General features: G+C 45.6%; 1 protein-coding gene across 1 annotated transcript; it reads left to right on the top strand.

Moving 5' to 3' along the window:
- Positions 1 to 16310: 16310 nt before the first annotated feature.
- LOC135700290 (uncharacterized) lies at positions 16311 to 17426 on the top strand. Its single transcript, XM_065220759.1, has one exon. It carries the CDS (start codon positions 16311 to 16313, stop codon positions 17424 to 17426), a length of 1116 nt encoding a protein of 371 aa, XP_065076831.1.
- The last annotated feature ends 4170 nt before the right edge of the window (positions 17427 to 21596 follow it).

Raw genomic sequence — 21596 nt, 5'->3', positions numbered from 1 at the left:
CCACTCTTGCCTCTTCCACGAGTCGATTCGAATTGAACGATTCAAGCTAGGACATTCCTCAGTTAGCCGCTAGTATAGAACTTTGCCCCGGAATCGTGGAATTGAACGAAGTCCAATTTCACGAACGCCAAAATTCTCGCAATTGTGCACCTGATTGTTAGGGTTTCGCTGCATCTCTTTCTAATGAGCTGTTCAAGCATCCAGGCAATTTCTCTCCGAAATTCAGGGGGAGGGCGCAAAGCCGAACGGAAAAAAGGTCAACGCATTTTAAATGGAAATTTGGCGGGTCGATGTCCGCTTCTCGACGCGGTCGCGTCGGTACGCTCAACAGGCAGTTACATTTTATTTTGCGCTTGCATCTGAACGCAGGGAACTCATTTTGTATGACAAGTGTAACTCAACATGAGTGGATATTCTTTGGCGGTGAACAAATTTATGAATTTAATTGAAAAAACGAAACTTCATGCAATTTGATTAAATGAGTATATTGTATAAATATGAATTCTGAACTATCTAAATAAATAACTATCTATATGGAAAGCGTCCTTGTTACAATGTTAGCCCTATATCAGCCTCATATTGCAAAAAGACGAATTAGCGGGCTTGTTGGTAACTTCGGTATCTCTATATTTTGTCCTAATGAGCAATTCCATGCCAAATGATGAATAGGATTAACTCGACCGTCTCCGATTTACATAAAACTTTGCGTAATTTTTTGCTACGGGCAATGATTCACATGTTTGCTTAAATTCGGCTATTATGGATCATGTTAAATTTTCAGAATGGCGTGCATGTAATGCATGTTTCAATATGGTGAAAAAATAACTGAACTGATTTTTTGGATAGTTTTTTTCAAAAATCATATCTTTTATGTCCATTATTTCTCTATCTTGACCTTTTATGCAATAGGTGACATTCATTGTCCCCTAAAACATATAAAAAAATATTGCAACAATCCGTTTTGAAGGAAAATGATTTATAAGTATACATTTTAACATAAAATAAAAATAGTGAAATTTCTTAAGGGTTCATTTTTTTTCAAATAGTTCCAAATGTTCCCTACAATGTTGTCTAAGCTACCAAACCGATTGGACAAACATTACTCGAGTAACAGTTTTTTGAAGATAAGCTAAACAATTTCCTATAGGCCCTTTTCAAAGGATTAAGGATCGATTTAAAATGGTGATCTGAAGATACAAAATGACATTTTTGGTAATGAGGAACGTTTCTGAACATTTTCAGCCAATTAAAAAAATACGAAAATTAATGGATTTGCGAATTAGTCGGAAATCGCTCAGCCTGTGAATATAAAGGGAAACGAAAAGAAAATATTAATTTTCTTGTCACAAATTCACACTTTTCTCAACATCTACTATGTTTGAGATTAAGATTGGGAAACTCACGCAGAACACATATGCCACTTACCTTGCCAATCAGGCTAAGGCATTGTTGTCCTCTGCTGTCCGAAGAAGTCGTCTCCGCCTCTTCTGCTCGGTCCATGGCCACACTTCGTCAGCCTCGTAGTCTGCAAAGGGTTCGCAGGTCACCTTCTACTTGATCGATCCACCTTGCCCGCTCCGCGCCTCTTCTTTTTGTTCCTGTTGGGTCACTTTCGAGAACTATTTTCACTGGGTAGTCATCTGGCATTCTTACGAACTGCCCAGCTTACCATAGTCGCCAATTTTTTGCAATGTGGACGATGGATGGTTCTCCCAGCAGCTGGTGCAATTCGTGGTTCATTCGCCTCCTCCACGTTCCGTCATCCATCTGCACTCCACCGTAGATGGTACGCAACACCTTCCGTTCGAGAACACCAAGGTCGAGGTCTCGTGGCCGTATAGGACTACCGGTCTAATCATATCTTCTAGATATTTAGTCAACTTCGTGCGGTGGCGAATTTTATTCAACCGGAGCGTCCTCCGGAGTCCAAAGTAGACATGATTCCCTGCCATAATGCGTCTTTGAGTTTCTCTGCTGGTATCATTTTCGGCGGTCACCAGTGAGCCCAAATACACGAGCTCAACGACCACCTCGAATTCGCCACCGTCAATCTGAACTCGGGGTGGGAGGCTAACATTATCTTCCCTAGAACCTCTTCCTCTCTTGTATTTTGTCTTCGATGCGTTGATGGCAAGTCCAATCCGCCTAGCTTCAGCCATCGGTTTGCTGTACGTTACCGCTATCGTCTCAAATTTCCGTGCCATGATGTTGATGTCATCGGCGAGGCCAAGAAGCTGGATGGACTTCCTCAAGATCGTGCCTCTCATGTCTAGTTTATCCGGAAATCCGTACTCGTGCATAATCTGCCATAGCTGATCTCGTTCGATTGTTTCGTATGCGGATTTGAAATCGATAAACCAATGATGTATGGGCACGTTGTATTCGCGCCATTTCTGCAGAAACTCCCGAATTGCGAAAGTTTGGTCCGTGGTAGCGCGGGCTCCCATGAATCCCGCCTGGTATTGCCCCACGAACTCTCTTTCAAATGGTGACAGGCGGCGGCATAGAATTTGGCAGAGTACCTTGTAGGCGGCGCTCAGCAGTGTGATCGCGCGGTATGCAGCAATCCAATTTGTCGCCCTTGTTTGTAGATTGGGCATACGACACCTTCCATCCACTCATCCGGTAATATCTCCTCCTCCCAAATCTTGGCAATTACCCAGTGCAGTGCTCTAGCCAGTGCTTCACCACCTTTTATTAGCTCACTTGGTAGTTGATCTACACCAGTTGCTTTTTTGTTCTTCAGCCGACCGATCTCCTCCTCAACTTCTTGAAGATCAGGTCTGTTGCCGTGCCACCCTCGTTTTCTGCCACATCTCCGTTGAGGTGCTGATTCCACCTCTCAATCACCTCACACTCGTTCGTGAGACAGTTACCGTCCAAATACTTGCACATATCAGCTTGCGGCACGTAGCCTTTGCGTGAACTATTTAGCTTCTCGTAGAATTTCCGTGGGTCGTATACGTGGTACAGATTTTCCATCGCCTCACGATCTCGGTCTTCCTGCTGACGCTTCTTCCTTCGGAAAACAAAGTTTTGTCTATGCCGCGCTTGTCTGTATCGCTCCACATTCAATCTTGTGCGGTGTTGCAGCATTCTCGCCCGTGCTGCATTCTTCTCCTCTACTAACAGTTTGCATTCGCAGACAAACCCGTCATTTCTTCGGTCCGGGATCACTGTAACTAGTGCCGCAGCAGCAGTACTTTCTAAAACGGAACGGATGACCCACCAGCCATCTTCAAGAGAAGCTGCGCCGTGCTGCTCTTCTGTGGGAAGTGCATCTTCCAGCTGCTGCGCGTAATCCTGGGCAACTCCGGCGTCCCGTAATTGCTCAATGTTGGGTCGCGGCTTTCGACTTCGACGGGTGTTATGCACCGTCGATAGTTATGACCGCATGCATACTACAACTAGGTAGTGGTCCGAATCTATGTTCACACTGCGTTACGTGCGGACGTTGATATTATAAGAATTTCCCGTCGATTAGAACGTGATCGATTTGGTTTTCTGCGTGTTGATCAGGTGATCTCCAGGTGACTTTGTGGATATCTTTGAGGGGGAAAAAGGTACTTCGAACTACCATTCCTCGAGAGGCTGCTAAGTTCACGCATCGTTGGCCGTTGTCGTTCGATACGGTATGCAGGCTGTTTGGCCCGATTGCCGGTCTGTACTATGTCTCCTGTCCTACCTGAGCGTTCATGTCGCCGATGACGATTTCGATGTCCCGTTGCGAACAGCCATCGTACATCTGCTCCAGCTGCGCATAGAACGCTTCTTTCTCGTCGTAGGGTCTCCCTTCGTATGGACAGTGCACGTTGATGATGCTGTGGTTGAAAAAACGGCCCTTAATCCTCAACTTGCACATCCTCGCGTTGATCGACTGCCAACCAATCACGCGTTGGCGCATCTTATCTGGTAGAAAGTCCCGTCCCGTCCCGTCTGTCCCGTCCAGCAAAGTTCCTGCACAGCTACGACTTTGAAATTGCGTGGTTGAAGTTCGTCATAGATTAACCTATCGCAGCCCGGGAAGCCGAGCGATTTGCAGCTCCATGTTCCGAGTTTCCAATCGTAGTCCTTATTTCGTCGCGTAGGTCTGTGCCGATTGTTCCGATCCATATTTCTTTCTTCGGTATTTGTAACTTTCTCATTTGGTTAGGTGGCGTGCCAACATGCTGCACCGACACCGGGTGCTTTATTAAAGAAGCTCAGGGCCGTGCATACATGAGTAGGCTGCCACGGAACCACACCGAGCGGTGTTTTTACAAGTCTGATGCTGATTAACCAAAATTGATGTAATCTGATCAAGTTTGTGTCGGAAATTGATGCGTAAATGTGAATCAGCACCAAACAACTGTTTACATTGTGCTAATAGCTATGGGTTTGCGAACAACAGGCTCACTAGCACATGAATCAGCACAAGTGTAAACACTTCATAAGCGACAAACAATTTGACTCCATTTCACGGTTCAAGTAGGTTGGAGTTCTCATCTTCGCCTTCGCCTATGCTTATGCTTTACAGTGGATAACAACACATCTTCTACACGATAATTTGAGGCTACTCAGTGACAGGGTAGATCGCACCCATGTTTTGCACGCTGTATGGAGTGGTAAAAAAAAAATTAGTGAACTGGTTGTGTTCCGATGAGTGGAATCTACCCAGATTCTGGATAAATGGCTCTGATATCAATTTAATTATGGCGTGCTTTGAATTTGTGAGCAGGCGATTTTTGCGCAGTGAGTCTAACATTTATTTTAGAAGTGAAGCAGTGAACATGTTTTGCTACGGAAGCTTGCTTTGCAATTAATAGTCAAATTTAACTCAGCAACTTAGTTACATTCATTGGCCGTGAGGGCGCTCGCCTTTGTGCAGGTTGCGCCTGATGGGTATGCATCACTTTGACAGTGATTGATCTCTCGATATAGTCGATACATGTTTCGATATAATGACCGCGATCGAAAATCAACACATTGCACACATAGCATCGGCTACCTTTAAATTTGTTACTTATGATGAAAAGTTTTGGATTTGTTGGTCGAGAATAATTCCAACTTAAATGATTTTTTGGACCGAAACGAATCGTTCTCGCTGCATCCGGCTTGGAAACACTGTGCTTTAACTGCCAGGAAGTGGAAGTATTCCGTCAATCATGCCCTTAATTTTGTGTACACGGCGAATGAGAACGAGCCAAATTTGAGTTTAGATCACTCATAATCGCCAAAAGTGCAGGAACTCAGCGATGAGTTAATTGGCCTTATGTTTTCCCAGGTTTTTCCAGGATTTTCCAGGGAAAAATTCCCGAATTTGAGAAAAGTAAAGATTGGATTCACTCAGTCTATTGGTACTACTCCGAGACTGAATAAAATTTTCGTCAATTTCCTCATTTTCCGGCAGATTTTTTAGGTTTTCCACAGGAAACCATGAGACAAATTTTACTCATCGCTGAGTTCCTGCACTTTTGGCGATTATGAGTGAACTAAACTCAAATTTGAGTCGTTCTCATTCGCCGTGTATACATCTGTGCGGATTTGCTAGCAATAGTGTACTAGCACTGTGCAAAAAAGTAACCAGCATAATGTAGACAGGACATCAGCGTCTACCAGCATGAGATTTCCGGAGCAACTGAAATTCATGCTAGTTTGCTAGTACACTAGCGCTAGCAAATCCGCACAGATGTAAACATCCTATAAGAAAAAGATTATCGGAACCAGTGCTAACATGCAAAATGTTCATGAACCGAGGATGATAGGGAATAGAACTTCATTGTAATAATTTTTTTGGTTTGCGTGCAGTTTTGTAAATAATGTTAACGATGGAATTGATATGAGTGCTCTTGAATTCAATTTGAATGGTGAAGTAGAATAACTGTATTACTATTTTTTTTATTTGCAATAATTGATTTTTTTTGCATTAATATCAAAAACAGTTGTGATAAAAAGCATTTAAAAAACTACAAGGGACAACCCTATGAGGTTGTACGCAATGGTGACGAAGAACTATAATAAATCTTATTTGTTAACTGCAGCAGGAGCTTGTGATTTGGGTAGGAATTTGCATTTGAGGGGGGTTCTCTCTGTTTATACTATTTAGTATGACGCGCTTGACTTGATAGCCCACAGCAACTCACGAAGAGCTACTGATTCCAATCAATAGCGGTGCGGTTTCTTCCTCCTTCTATGGATGCTAATGTGGGATGCAGCTCGCTGCTTGCGGGGAGTCTTTCGTTGTGTACTGGAGAACACTACCACTCACCACGAGGTGATTGGATAAAAACCGTTTGGTGAGACCGAATGGAATTCCTGTGTTAGGGAAATCGCTTTTCACAGGCAATCGGTGCTCAAAGCAACACTTGCACATTTGTGCAATTTTCAATAGTGACATTTTGAAAAATGATAAAGTCTTAAATTTAACAGATGCGTAGAAATATATCAATTTTTACAAAGTTTACCCCCATATAGAAAGGACAGGCGTAGTCCTACGTCAAAATTAAAATAGAGGAAATGGTGAAATGCTTTGAGTGTATTGGTTTATTTCCTTTTAATTCCGTTATAATTGCTTATCTTTTGACTGGTAGGCGTATTTCGTCAACTACTTCTTCTTCTTCTTCTTCGCATTTCAAGCTTATTGCATATCGCATATTAGCTTATGGCGTGCTCTCAACTTAGTGTAGACCGGACCGGGAATCGAACCCAACCACCTCCAGCATGGTCTTGCTTTGTAGCTGCGCCTTTACCGACTGAGCTAAGGGAGGCTGTCAACTACTTGCCGTCAAATACTCAACACCACTGACGAATCCATCTTTTATCTACGAGTTATATACTAACAATTAGCAGGTATCCATTGCCATGTTACAATTTACCTAAACAGGTACCTAAATTTAGGGGCATGCTACGATGTGTGATTTTAGGTAGCATGGTTTGATCTCTATTATGGGGTGTTTACACTTATGCTATTTCTCTAGCGCTAATGAGCTAGCTGCTAGCATAATGTAAACAGGGCTTCAGCGTCTACCAGCATGAAATTTAAGGAGCAACTGAAATTCGTGCTGGTTGACGAGTACACTAGCGCGAGTAAATCCGCACATATGTAAACACCCCATTAAGCAATGGAGGAGGAAAGGAAACGGATACTCGAGACTTGAGTGCTTGGCACTGATGAAGTCTGCAAGTAGTAGACAAAATACGCGTATCTTTCAAAAGATAAGCAATTATACCGGAATTAAAAGGAAATAAACCAACACACTCAAAGCTCTTCATAAAGGGATTCCACTAAGAGGTTCGACAAATTTAAAAGAGTAAATAATGGTTTCGGCACCCATTGACTGTTTTCGGCAGCACAAATTTATACGGTATTGTCACTGTATTTCCCCACAAAAACACTTCGCTGAATGTATTCAAAGGATTCCTTAAACTTCAATCTTCAATCTGATAAAGTTTGAAACACACGCACCACAAAATGCTGCTAATTTCGAGCTGTCGATAGTAGAACAGCAGATGAACAAGTAGATCAAATGGAGAGGTTGCCGAAAAAAAAGAGGCTGCCTTGAATAGCTACTCTCACCTGAGTAGGTTGGAGCGTTGCAGACGTGTTTTTAAACAGTTTTGGACAATTCTATCGATTGGAATGGATAGAACAGCAGGCAGCAGCTGAATGTAAACAACCAAACATGGTAGCAGCACCGGTGGTGTAGTGGTAAGCGTGACTGTCGCTCACTCCGAAGGGCTTGGGTTCAATCCCAGTCGGCGCCGTCGGAGTTTTCTGAGGCATAAAATCTCTGATCACTGATCTCTGATGAAGGGAAGTAAAGCCGTTACTTACTTACTTAACGATCCTGCGCACCTCCAGGGGTGCAAAGGGCCTTTGTGAAAGATTTCCATCCTGGGCGATTACTAGCTTTGGCCTTGACCTGTGCCCGATCAACGTTCTTAATTTCACTGTTTAGGCTCCGCCACCACGAGCCTCTGAATCTGCCTCTGCTGCGATGTCCTGCTGGATTCCAGTCCAGTGATTACTTGCAGATTTCGTTTCCGCTCCGTCGTAGTGTGTGGCCGACCCACCTCCACTTCCGTTCACGAATTTCTGGCTTCTGATGGCACAAACGATGAAGCTCGGAATTTGAGATCCAGTTGTGGGACCACCACCCTAATAAAAATAACCATAAAAGAGAGCTTAACGACGTGTTCAGGGTATCATCCAAACCATTTGTGGGATAGTTTACCCATCCGATATACAGTCCTTTTTTTCCTTTATTTAACGTCGGTCTCTGTTCCGCAATCTAGTGCCAATCACAGACGGACATCGATTGCCATCCATTGACGGCAATCGAATGTGCAGGAAGGCAGCTTTCACACCTGCGTAGGATATCGCACCCATTCAAACACACATGGGCCGGGACCAACGGCTTTACTTCCCTTCCGAAGGAAGACGTGACCAGAGATTTTTATGCCTCAGAAAAATCCCACCGACCTCGGCTGGGGATTGCTCCCAGACCAATCGGGGTGTTAGAAAGCAGTCACGCTTACCACTACACCACCGGCGCCGGCAGGGGATACAGTCTGTCGAGTTAAAAATTCGGGTTTTAGTGCATCTACTGATCTGATGCGCTCTCCATATATTCCGCAAACAGGCAAAAGCAGCCTTCGCTTTCCTAATCCGTGCACCTATATCGCTCTTGGTGCCATCGTCCGACGCTATCTGGCTGCCAAGATATTGGAAGCTTTCGACTTTCTCTACACAGCAAAAAAATAATTTTGATATCACATCAAAGTGGATGCACTACAATCATGTCGAAAATTTCATGTAATTTTGATGACCACATAAATAAACAAATGCAGTAAAAGCAGCGTAATGTCAGTTCATGCATTGTATTAATGATAATTTTGTCCTTTTTAGCAAGTAAAATTACACCATATTTTCGACATGATTGTAGTGCATCCACTTTGACGTGATATCAAAATTATTTTTTGCTGTGTACTGCTTGCCCAGCTACCGTGAAATTGGAACGGTTTTCCGTGTTGACATCCAACGATTTGGTCTTGTTGACGTTGATGGATAGACCTATTTCAGAGGAGCGTTCCACAAGGTCGTCGAGCTTACTCTGCATGTCAGAGCGCCGTTGTGCTAATAACGCAACATCATCAGCCAAATCGAAGTCCATGGTAATAGGCTGCCACAGCAACCCTCGGTTCGGTACACGGTCAACGGCTCCAACCATGATCCCGTCGATTACGATGAGGAACAGCAGCGGTGATAATAGACATCCTTGCCTCACACCCGCGATTACCCGAATCGGGTCAGACAAAGCTCCGTTGTGCAACACTCTGCATGAGAAAGCCTCGTACTGCGTTTCGATGAGGTTGACGATCTTATCAGGGACTCCCTTGCGTTTCAGAGCGCCCCACAAGTGTTCGTGGTTTAGTCGGTCGAAAGCTTTTTCGTAGTCAATGAATACCAAGTACAGGGACTCTTGGAACTCATTGACCTGCTCCAACCATATGCGAAGCGTGACAATATGGTCCACACAGAATCTTCCAGCATGGAATCCTGCCTGCTGTCGTCGGAGAGACGCGTCGATCTTCTACTGTATCCGATTGAGGATAACTTTACACAGAACAAACATGATGCCTCGCCAGTTGTCGCATACAGTTGGATCCCCCTTCTTGGGGACTTTCACCAAGACGCCCTGCATCCAGTCGGCCGAAAAAGTCGCGGTGTCCCAGATATTGACGAATAGTTGATGCAACATTTGCGAGGATAGCATGGGGTCAGCTTTGAGCATCTCTGCTGATATGCGATCGACCCCCGGGGCTTTGTTGGACTTCATTCTTTGGATGGCTGCTTCTATCTTCTGGAATGATGGAGCTTCAGTGTGGACGAGAGTAACGCGCCTCACGCTTGGCGGATCATGCCGAGATGTTGAGGATTGTTTGACCGTTCTTGGCTCCTCGGGTCCTTGCTCGCTCTATCGAGGCTTTTGCTTCTCTCCGCTCCTCGATCTTCCTCCAGGTTTCATCTGTGATCCACTCCTTCCTCTGAGTGCGCAGCTCACCCAGGTTGTTCTCACTTGTTTCAATAAAGGCATTCTTGATGCTCGTGCACTGTTCTTCTACGCTGCCACCTCCCGGAATATTAGTTGCGCGAGCCTCGAGTTTTTCGACGAACGATCTCTTCACTGCTGGGTCTTCCAGCCGGCGTGTGTTGAATCGCCACCCGAATCTCACCGACCAGCGCTGCGTTTATTTCGAACATCAAGAAGGCTCCGTCTCCATTTTCGGCTGATGCAGATGTGGTCGATTTGGTTCTCTGTATATCCATCACGGCAGACCCATGTGACTTTATGCACTGGGCGATGGGGAAAGAGCGAACCCCCGATCACCATGTCGTTGTTGCCATAAAACTCTGCAAGCAGCTGGCCGTTCTCGCTCATATCTCCGAGACCATGGCGTCCCATAATGCGCTCTGTTAGGTTTAGATCACTTTGAAGCTAAACAATTTAAATTCAAATTGGAATCCATCTTCAATGCATCCTTTGGCGTCAGAAACGCAGTGCATTGATTAGAATGAAAACGCACTCCAACAGTTGTCATTCTCTCGCTATTGTGTAGCTCGTTTCATTTGTTCCGTTATCACTCTATCAGTTTTTTCTTCTTCCAAAATTGCCACATGAGCGGACCGTCACCATCACCCATAGCTAGAAAAGTTATTCGACAGTGAAATAAAGTAATTAGTTTTAAAAGTGAATAAATCGGTTTTTTTGGTAAAGTAACCACGCCGTATCAGTTAAGTGCAAACCCGTGATTCATCCCCGTACAAAACATTTGGTGCCGTGACCAGGATCACGAGTGTTGGAAACTGTGCGCTTCATTGTACGACGCTTGGACCTAACCCTATCACTCATCGGGAAGTCTTCCCAAGGATTGCAGTACCGTATACAAATTACAAGGCCTGTTTTTGGACAGGTATATGTGAGTATCTGTCCATTCTTTCCCATCCCCACTGTACAGTGCTTCCTGGGTCGTTTTTTGGATCGATTTCAGACCTTTTCTGATATTTCTGCTGCTGTGTGGCATGAGGTTTCTACAACTGGATTGGATACCCACCCGCTTCGTGTACCGTTCCTGATTGTAAAGTCATTACAATTCTCGGATGATAATACCACCTACCTGTGCGGAAGTACGTTTGTTACCCTAAGAAGAAGGATTATCGCCGAATCGTAACCAGCAATAGCGTGCAGCCTGCACCTTGTATTGCTAGTGCTCCAAGCGCCCCAAACGCCCCCTGCCATCCATCCACGGAAGTAGTTCGATTTGTATCGGAGGTTCCAGTTTAATTATAAAACAAGGCCTGTCTTTGGACGGGCACAGGTGAGTGTCTGTCCAAACCTTTCCAACCCTCCTTTCGGTACTTCCTGGGTCTTTCGATCATTCCAGCCATACATCGGAAGTGATCAAACCCACATCATGTCGGAGGCGAAAATGAAGCAGAAGGAGCTGAAGCGACGAAACATCATGGATTCGATAAACCGCATCGACGAGTTCCTGAACAATTTCAACTCCGAACGAGACTCTAAGGAGGTAGCGATACGATTGAGCAGACTGGATATGCTGATAGAAACTTTCGAGGCAATACAAGGTGAATATGAAGCATTCGATGATTCCGACAAATTTGTGGGTTCAAGGTGGAAGAACAATACTATCGGGTTAAAGGTGGTTTAATTTGCTTGGTCCCTCCCTCCACGCCAGTAGCAGTTGAACCAGCACCGGCAGTTCCCGCAATTTCCCATTTGAGTGGCGTAAAGCTTCCGATGATTTCTCTGCCGCAGTTTGATGGAGATTTAACGAGTGGTTAACGTTTCACGATTCGTTCAATTCGTTAATACACTCATCGGCAGAAATCCCAAGCATACAAAAGTTCCAATACCTTCGGTCAGTTTTGAAAGGTGATGCACTCAAGCTGATTGAATCCCTGACTATCAATGCAAACAATTACGGTGTTGCTTGGGAGTCTCTGTTGAATCGGTATTCCAACAAATACCTGCTGAAAAAGAAGCACTTGCAGGCCATTACATTCCAACCCAAGGTTCTGGGCAAATCTGCTTCAACACTTCGCGCCGTGGTGGAAGAATTCCAACGGCACGTCAACATTTTGGGTCAACCGGGTGAACCCACAGTAGAATGGAGCAGCTTGTTGGTTCAATTACTTTGCTCAAGAGTCGACGAGCAAACAAGTTCGTATCCGCTGATGGAGAACCTACGTACACCAATCTTGTCGAATTCCTCACCAAGAAAATACGCACACTGGAGTCCCTGTCAATCACTGCAGAACAATTCGCACCATCCTTCCAAGGCAAACACAATCTCCCCTCAAAGCAATCAAAGTCGACCCATGGTCCTCTTTCTTCTCGGGTTGGTAGCTACGCTGCAACAGAAAATTGCCTACCTATGTGTCACGCATGCAATCAACATCATCTCCTGGTGAAGTGTCCTGTATTCGAGAAAATGTTGCTGAAGGATAGGCTGAACGTGGTCAACACCAAGAAAATTTGCAGCAATTGCTTCCGCGGAGATCACTTCGTTCGCAAATGTTCCTCCAATTTTTCCTGTCGTACTTGTCAAAAGCGACACCACACTTTGCTGCATCCTGGATTCGAAACATCGGCAACTGGCAACGGAAACATTAATCACGGTCAAGGTCAAAGTTCCCAATTCCATCCAGTCTCCAACGTTGCTAGATGTGAAGTCGAAATGGTACAAACTACTACTGAAGACACGGTTTCCTCCAACTCTGTATCCGACCCGCGAAGTGTGAATGTATTCCGATCAACTGTCGTACTCGTCGTTGTGGATGGATATGGGAGAGAGCATCTTGCACGAGCACTATTGGATTCGGGCTCACAATGTTGTTAGATGAGCGAACGACTCTGCCAACAATTGCGATTGGTTCGGCGACGAATAAACCAACCCATCTTCGGCGTCGGTGAATCTCAAATTTGGGCTGTTGGTTCGGTCTCCACAGAAGTTCGATTTAGAATCGACGAATTTTCGGTCTCTCTGGATTGTTTGGTTCTTCGCAACATCACCACAAGTCTGCCTGCGGTATCAATTCCAAAGAACAATTGGACTATTCCCGAGGGCATTAACCTTGCAGACCCTGAATTCAACGTTTCACGGAAAATAGATTTGATAATTTGTTCGCAATTGAAGCGAACGTAATGTGTTGTAGAAGTAGTAGTAGTAGTTGTTTTGTGTAATCACCCTAACCACTTACCCAATCCTTTAAAACTCTACTAACCCCGAGGCGACCGCGGGTAATCGGTTTCCGAAACTAACCCTAATGTGCTACATGTGTAATTTGTATCAAGACCCTGAAAACAAGCTTTGATCATTTCCTTACGCTGCCGCTGGCTTGGCACGAGCATGCAAGCAGCAGCACCGACCGAGCGACGAGCGACCGACCGACCACAAACCAACGAGCGTGTAGCGAGTGCTGATTGGTTATGAATGAAGGAGAAATGAACGAATGCAACATCAAGAAGAAGAAAGCCAAACACATTTAAAGCGACGCATTTTGCGCGTCGCGATCATACAGTCCACGAGCTTTGTAAAGCAAACACCGAAATATAGCGCCGTTGAAAGTTTTAATTCTCGTTTTTCCTCCTTGGACAAGCCGAAGCCAAAACAGTCCTTTTCAGGGCTATGAGTTGAGTTGGATTTCAGTCGAGCTTTTCGTTGTGTTCCTGTTGGCATTCCCACAGGGGGAATTGGCCAAATCAGCTGGAATTCTCCGAGCCGAGGATTGCCACACCATCTCCAGTGTCCGTGATCGGACATTTTTGGTCCTTCGAACCGGATCCATGTGATCCCATCCGTTTCTGTTGCAACCGCAACAGCGTTTCGACAATCTGACAATTGTCGAAAAGTTCCTGCCTTTCGTCGCTGTGATCAGCCGATCGGATTTCCTGCTACCTCACGAAAAGCTCTCAGAGTTTTGTTTTAGAATTTTCTTGTGGCTTGGCTAAAAGGAAAACCGCAAGTTTCTTCGAAAGTACAGTCGCGAGTGAAATCGAACCTGTTCGTCGTCGCGTGTGCAAAACAAAACGTACGCGAACGTCTTACGTCGTGCGCAAGTGGTGGAACGTGTTTATTCCTGTCCGTTCCTGCCTACCGTTGTGCAGGTGATCGCTGTGCTTGATGCCAATTCAACACACACCTGTGAAGACCGAAAAGGAGAAGATGGCTGAAGTGAAGACTCTTGTTCACCTTCGTGGGCAAGCGAAGGCCAAAGTGACGAGGATCCGGAAGGCCGTTGAAGAAGCATCTGGAGCTGGAGCAAGGCAATTGAGTATGGTGCAGCTGAAAGTCTTCACACGCAATTTGGAAACGCACTACCAGGAGTATTGTGATATTCATCGGCAAATCGTCGCTTTGACTCCCGCCGAAAAACTAGTGGACCAGGATGAAACGTACATCCTATTCGAAGACCAACACAACGAGGCTTGCATGTTGGTCGAAACATTAATCCAGTCGATGACCGAGCCGCAACCTCGTCCGATGCCATCGTCCCAGCGAGAAGGGATTCCTCGCATCATCGTACAGCAGCAACCACTCAAGGCTCCCATTCCCACCTTCGATGGGAAACCCGAGAACTGGCCACGTTTCAAGGCCATGTTTCTCGACGTCATGAGAACATCCACCGATTCCAACGCCATCAAACTTTACCACCTTGATAAAGCGTTGATTGGTAATGCCGCGGAATCATCGACGTCTGCACCTTGAACGAGAATAATTATGCCGGAGCATGGGAGCTGCTGGAAGAACGTTTTGAAAACAAGCGGCTCATCGTAGACACACACATCCTGGGGCTGCGTAGCCTGAAGAAAATGAACCGAACAAGTGCCAAGGATCTTCGCGAATTAGTCGACGAAGTATCCCGACACATCGATGGATTGAAGCTCATGGAGGAAGTTATGAACGGTATGTCGGAGCGTTTCGTTGTCAACCTCTTGGCAACAGCTCTGGATGCCAAAACCCGGATGGAATGGGAATCAACCGTTCCCCACAAGCAAATTCCCACGTACAAGGACACGATGGAGTTCCTAAAGAAGCGCTGCGCAATCCTGGAGCGGTGCGAGGATGCGATCGTGAAGCCGCCCGTTACGAAGCCATCTGTACCAAGCAAGAATCAAGTGAAGAGTATCTCTACCAAAGCTTTTGCTGTCACCGGAAAGGAGTCCTGTGACGTGTGTGGAACTGGAGCCCACCCGAATTTCAAGTCCGAGCGATGACCGTCGTGCAACGCCATGCCAAGGTAAGAGAGATCAAAGCTTGTTTTAATTGTTTGAAAGTGGGTCATTTAAGTAATTCGTGTACATCGTCATATACGTGTTCTAAATGCAAGGGTAGACACCATACCCTTCTGCATAGTGATAAACCGGTTTTCCAGTCTACCTCGAAATCCAATGTCTCGAACGCTGAATCCCAGTCTGTTTCTGAGGTTTCACAGTCAATTTCGAAGTCTCAACCTTTTCCTGAGGTTTCGCAGTCTGTCTTGAAATCGAATGTCCCAAATGTGCAATATCAATCTGTTCCCAAGGAATCCCAGTCCAATAGTGCAGTCTCGCGTTCACTGAAGCAACCCCTGCTGAACATTTCTATACGTTCCTGAAGGGTGGCCGGATCACTTTGGGGAAATCATCACCCACGCTTGTGGAGAGCGTGTTTGGTTGGCTAGTATCGGGAAAGTCATCCTATGAAACGATATCCCACCCCCCGCTATGCCATATTTCTACCTTGGAGTCGAATAGAGGAAGTAGATACCAGAATTCTGTCACCAACCGAGCAGTGCTGTGAGAATTTCTACAAACGCTCAGTATCCCGGAAATCGACTGGGCGATATGTGGTCAAATATCCCAAAAAGGAAGGCTTTTCCCGTATGATTGGTGACTCCTACTGCAATGCCTTGCGACGATTGGAGAGTCTCGAAAGGAAACTGGAACGAGGAATTGAAGGAGAGGTATTACGCATTCATGAGGGAATTCATAAATCTAGGACATATGCGAGAAGTCTTCCCAGATCAAGAAGAACCCGCTATAGTTTGCTATCTTCCCCACCACCCGATGGTGAAGGAGTCGAGCACGACCACATAGGTCCGTGGTGTGTTCGACGCATTGGCGAAAACCAGTTCTGGAAATTCACTGAATAATGCGCTCTTGGTCGGCCCCGTTATCCAAGACGAACTGTACGTTATTGTCCTCCGATTTCGTAAATTCAGGATAGTCTTACTGGCAGATATCGAGAAGATGTAGCGCATGATCAGCATGCATCCTGATGAGTGCTTCTTCCAATGCATACTTTTCCGTTTCGGCAAAGCTCACCCTATCACCAAATACGTTCTAACGACAGTGACGTATGGATTGGCTCCGTCATCGTTTCTGGCAACCTGCACGCTTCATCAGCTTGCCGAAGACGAAGGCGATTCGTTTCCCCGCGCTGCAGAGGCGCTAAAGCAAGATTTTTACATGGACGATTTCATCCGAGGAGAGAATAGCGTCGAGTCGGCGATCAAATTACGACGAGAGATAACTGAGTTACTCAAACGTGAAGGTTTTCGACTGAGAAAGTGGAGTTCCAATTCCCAAGCGGTCCTAGAAGGAGTTCCGGAGGATGACCTAGCCACTCAATCCTGTCGATCGTTCGATCCCGAAGAGACAATTAAAACGTTGGGAATCAGCTGGGAACCATCGACCGACCAGTTTCGATTCAGCATCAACGTGAGCATGAAGGAAGGACCGATAACCAAACGTAAAATTTTGTCGGGGATCGCACGCCTGTATGATCCGCTTGGTTTGATTGCACCGATTGTCGTTCGGGCCAAGATATTGATGCAACAGTTGTGGATGCTGTCTTTGGAATGGTACGAGGAGGTACCCACCGAGATCCAAGCCAAATGGATGACTTTTATCAACGAGCTGCCCTACCTAGTCAGTTTTCGTATTGATCGGTATGCTTTTGAGGAGGGGGATGTGCAACTACATTGTTTCGCCGATGCATCCGATGTTGCTTATGGCGCGTGTCTGTACGTGCGTACAATTGGAATCAACGGTGAAGTGAAGGTTGAACTGCTAACTTCGAAATCGAGGGTGGCCTCGCTGAAGAAGCGTAGTACTGCACGGTTGGAATTATGTGCTGCTCAAATCGCTGCTCATCTAGCTACGAAAGTCCGCAATGCGCTGGAAATTGAACCTGGATCCATCCGGTTTTGGTCAGATTCGACGGTGGTCTTGCACTGGCTTTGCTCCCCACCGCAAACATGGAAAACGTTTGTTTCAAATCGTGTGGCCGACATTCAAATCCTAACTCACGGCTCCAGGTGGCGGCATGTTTCCCGAATGGAGAATCCCGCAGATTTGGTATCGCGGGGGTATGGAAGTTAGACAGTTCACGACGAGTGAGCTTTGGAGAAAAGGACCCGATTGGCTGCGGGAGGGAGAGGATCTCTGGCCAGAACAAGTACCCATTCTGGCTGCTCTATTCGACGATTTACTTGAGCGCAAGACAACGTGCCTGGCAATTCAAACCCCACCACCACCGAACCCCTTGATTACCGGATTTTCGTCGTACCACCGCATGGTACGGACGATAGCCTATTGTCTGCGGTTTATTAAAAATGCTCGTAAGGGAGAACGAGAAAACACAATGCTTCTTTCCGTCGACGAAGTAAAACATTCACAAGCCACTCTGCTGAAAATGGTTCAAGCTGAGTGCTACCAAAAAGAGCTGCGTGCTCTCAGGAAAGGTCAACCGGTTACTAACCAGTCCACGTTGAAGCTGCTGAACCCGTTCGTGGACACTTCTGGAATTATACGCGTTGGTGGCCGGCTTAGACTCTCTGAAGAATCCTATGGTACCAAGCACCCAATTCGTCTACCTGGGTTCCATCACTTCACACGAATGCTCTTGGTGTCGTACCATAGTATATTCATCCCCGTATAAAACACGCTCATAGTCCGAGTTGTCGGAGCCGATCTTCGCATTGAAGTCACCTGTGTAGATCTTGATATCACCTCTTGGAGTTTTATCCACGATAGCATTCAGTAGACTGTAAAAGTTCTCTTTGTTCTGCAATTCGGCAGCATCGGTTAGCGCATAACATTGGATTATGGTAAGGTTTCAGACCCGTGTTCCCACTTCATGAGCGCAGCCTGTGCTTGGGCGCTAAGCAGAAAGCCAACTCCACGATGTCGCGGAGCGTTTTCACCTCGCATACCAGAATATAAAAGTACCTGTCTCGAAGGCAGCTTGTGTTCTCCAAAGTTCGGCCAGCGGACTTCGCTAAGTGCCAGGATTTCTAGCTTCATACGGCGGGTCTCACTGGCGAGTTGTGCCAGTTTACCCTGTTGGGCGAGCGTCAGTACATTCCATGTTCCAATTCTTGTCCGTTGTTTAGCGCTAAAAGTCGTTGCCATAAAATCAGTTCGTAATCTTTCACTATAGGTTTCTGTAACAATTTGAAGGTTTCGGAGACAGTAGGTGGTTGACCTAAGGTCTTTTATCCTCCGTGATGGGACTGCCATCTTGGGTATAGCTTTCGGCGAGAAGCATTTCGGATTCAGCCGCTGGATGCCAGTCAGACGCTGTTTGCGCCGCCCCTAACATGAAGAACAGATGCTCGGGTTTTGTAAGCCACATCCTCCGAAAAGGATGCAGCTCCCCCTTCCCTGTCAGCATAGGACCAAAGTTCCCACAGGAGTTGGTTACCCGATCTTCCCTAAGGTTACTCGTACCCCAGCCAGCGCCGCGGGGAGGAAGGGATAGGAGTTACTGGGCAAGAGGCTAAGGACCACTTTCACTTGCGTGACGGGTCTATTTTATAGACTTCAAGTACGCTAAGTACCGGTGGTACGCATTATCCCAGTCATTTGCCAGCCAAAGCCGTGAAGCCGTTGGTCCTCGGTATATGAGTTAATGGGTCGAAAGGTACGGTTCAGGTGTGGGAGGTGCCTCCCTGGCGTCGGTAGCATTGGTACTCAGTACGGAAAACAAGGTCGACGGAAAACAAATCAAGGAAAAATAAACAAACGATCACCATGCCATGTGTGCGTTACATTGGGAAAAAGTCCATAGAAGCGTGGACGCTGCTTAGATTGCCGAAAATACGGAAAATCCACTATGTTTTAAAAATAGCCTAAAACCGAAAAAAAATGTCAGTGCATATTTTTACTCGTGAAGCTATTAGCTCCCGAGAACTTCTTCTAATTTCATTCTTATCTACAACTGACTGTTTCCGTACTATATTTGTTAAAATATTTGTTCAAAAATGAGCCTTGAGTGAAATGGTCTTCTTGCCTGCGGAAAATATTTGGTCTGTCAAACTGAAAATATGTGCCAAGTGTCATCCAGATCGAAGATAGTCGAGTTCGGTGACCGACCGTTTTGCCGTGAATCTGTCAAAAGACGATTTGCCCTATACTTACATCAGAACATTAATTTTTTGTCACCCAAAGTATGTGCACGAGACATTCGCAAGCCATCTAGAAGCAGTCACTCCATCATCACATGATCAGACTCTATCTGAAATATCTTTTAAATCTAAGGTCAAGGTTGCAAACTTGAGCAACCCTCAATGCATAAAGCATCACCCACCCGTCATCAATAATTGAACGCTAAAGCGCATCCCGTCCAGATGCACTGTTCGTGGCCAGCAACGCATGCATCATCCAGATCTATCGGTTAACGATTCTCCCGAGCCAATTCAGTTCCCAGTGCGGATGGCGATCTGATTGTAAATTCAGCAACAACTGATTTTTCAATCATCCAGCGGATTTTGCAAAATGGCAAATTGCATTGCAAATACGGACGACGATCCGCAGCCTCTATATCTATAGTAGAAATGCGGTGGGTAATGACATTGATCCTGCATGTGTGGCAACCATGTGTTCGGGACAAGAATAATGCCTAGTAATAATGGATTTAAGTTTCCTGCTTAAATCAGCTATTTTTTTAAGGGTCGAGATTCGAAATACAACCGCGAGAAACAAAATTGATTTGTTAAAAATAGGAATGCAACATTAACAGTCGTCCGATCGGATTTCAAAATCCGATTAATGTTTGCCATAATCGTGCGCATCCGGAATGTTTTGAAATGGAAATCCTGCTAGAATTGCAACAGCGTGTTATTGACACATCGAAAATCGCTCACGATAGCTCAATCCCCGAAATTCTCACTAACCACCGAGTCAAAACAACGATTACTGGTGGTCTAACGACCCGAGTGCATAAGCCTTATTGGGTAGCTCGGTGCAGCAACTTTCCAATGAATGGAATTGCACCACTATCATGCCACAAAAAAAAGGAGCATCGAATTACAAACATTGACTCCTGGTTTTCCTCGTAAAAATGGGTAGGTACTTTGAACTCGCGAAAAAACTGGCACCTGGCGCTGCTCCGCGATCAGCCGGTAGGGTTCTCAGAGGTTATTTAATTTACAATGAATTTGGCGGGTGCATTTTTATTTTTACATTACGTTGTAATTTGCAAGTTGTAGGACGGGTAGGTCGAGGGGATGCGAGGTAAGGCGTTTGACGTCGCTCATCGGAATTCCGTAGAAAAATGGTTTGGATGCGCAGCTTTTTTTCCTTTTGTAGGCTGCGTTGATAAACGCTTGGGGTGACCGATTGTCAGTTGTGCGAATATTGTAATTCGATTCTCGTCAATTGAAGAATGCAAAAAAAATGTGTACTCCGTTGGTTTGATTCATGTTAATCCATTTTTTTTTGCAATGAGCTAAATGATGATCGACGCATTTGACTCAAAGTGTGGAAAAGAGGGCAGTGTTGAGTTTCGATAAAATTTGATCTGATAAGCATACGAGTGTGGGTACTTGAATTCAGATCATGATCAGAATGGCTCATTTGTAGGAATGATTCCTGAATCATGACACACGAACATTAACAGATATCGCCAAGCAGTATTAATATGACCAACCAGAGTTCCCCCTTTTAGATATTAAATATTCTATACATCGATTAGCGGTTTGACACTATCATCCACCACAGATCGCACCACACATTGGACAACATTCTAGTTAGTCGATCCCCGGTAGCTGGAAGACATTTTTCTTGCTAGGTGTTCTGACACATTGTTGTGTCACATAGACCTGCGCGCCGACGTGTTTTTTATAAGACGGCGGCGTATGGGATTTTTTTGAGCGGCGGCGGCGGCGTGCATCGACCTGGAGAATATAGACGAGTGCAGGGATGGATTTGAGTTTACTCACTCGACAAAAAGTGACACAACAGCGGGGTCCTGTTTCCTTAAAATGAACACATGAATAATACTCGCGTAACGTTTGAAACGGGCCTATCAACTTTTGTACACAAAACTTGTTAAGCCCTTTTCGTGCGAACCGAATACGCCCACGCAAACTAACAACACCATCGGGTAGGGTAAATTCTTCCCTTCTCAATAGTGCTCTTGGTTTGCGTGGGCGTACTTCGGTTCTCGTGAAAAAGGACCTAGTAAGTTGTTTACAAAAGCTGATAGGCTCTTTTCAAATGTTACGCGAGCATTATTCATGTGTTCATTTTTAGTAAACAGGGCCCCGC

The sequence above is a fragment of the Ochlerotatus camptorhynchus genome, unplaced genomic scaffold (genome assembly GCF_037179485.1).
Source record: "Ochlerotatus camptorhynchus isolate MF236.1 unplaced genomic scaffold, CSIRO-AGI_Acam_v1.1 ptg000011l, whole genome shotgun sequence".
Taxonomy (NCBI): Eukaryota; Metazoa; Arthropoda; class Insecta; order Diptera; family Culicidae; genus Ochlerotatus; species Ochlerotatus camptorhynchus.
Note: the sequence above shows the minus strand (reverse complement) of the source record. Positions and strands in the feature narration are given on the sequence as shown.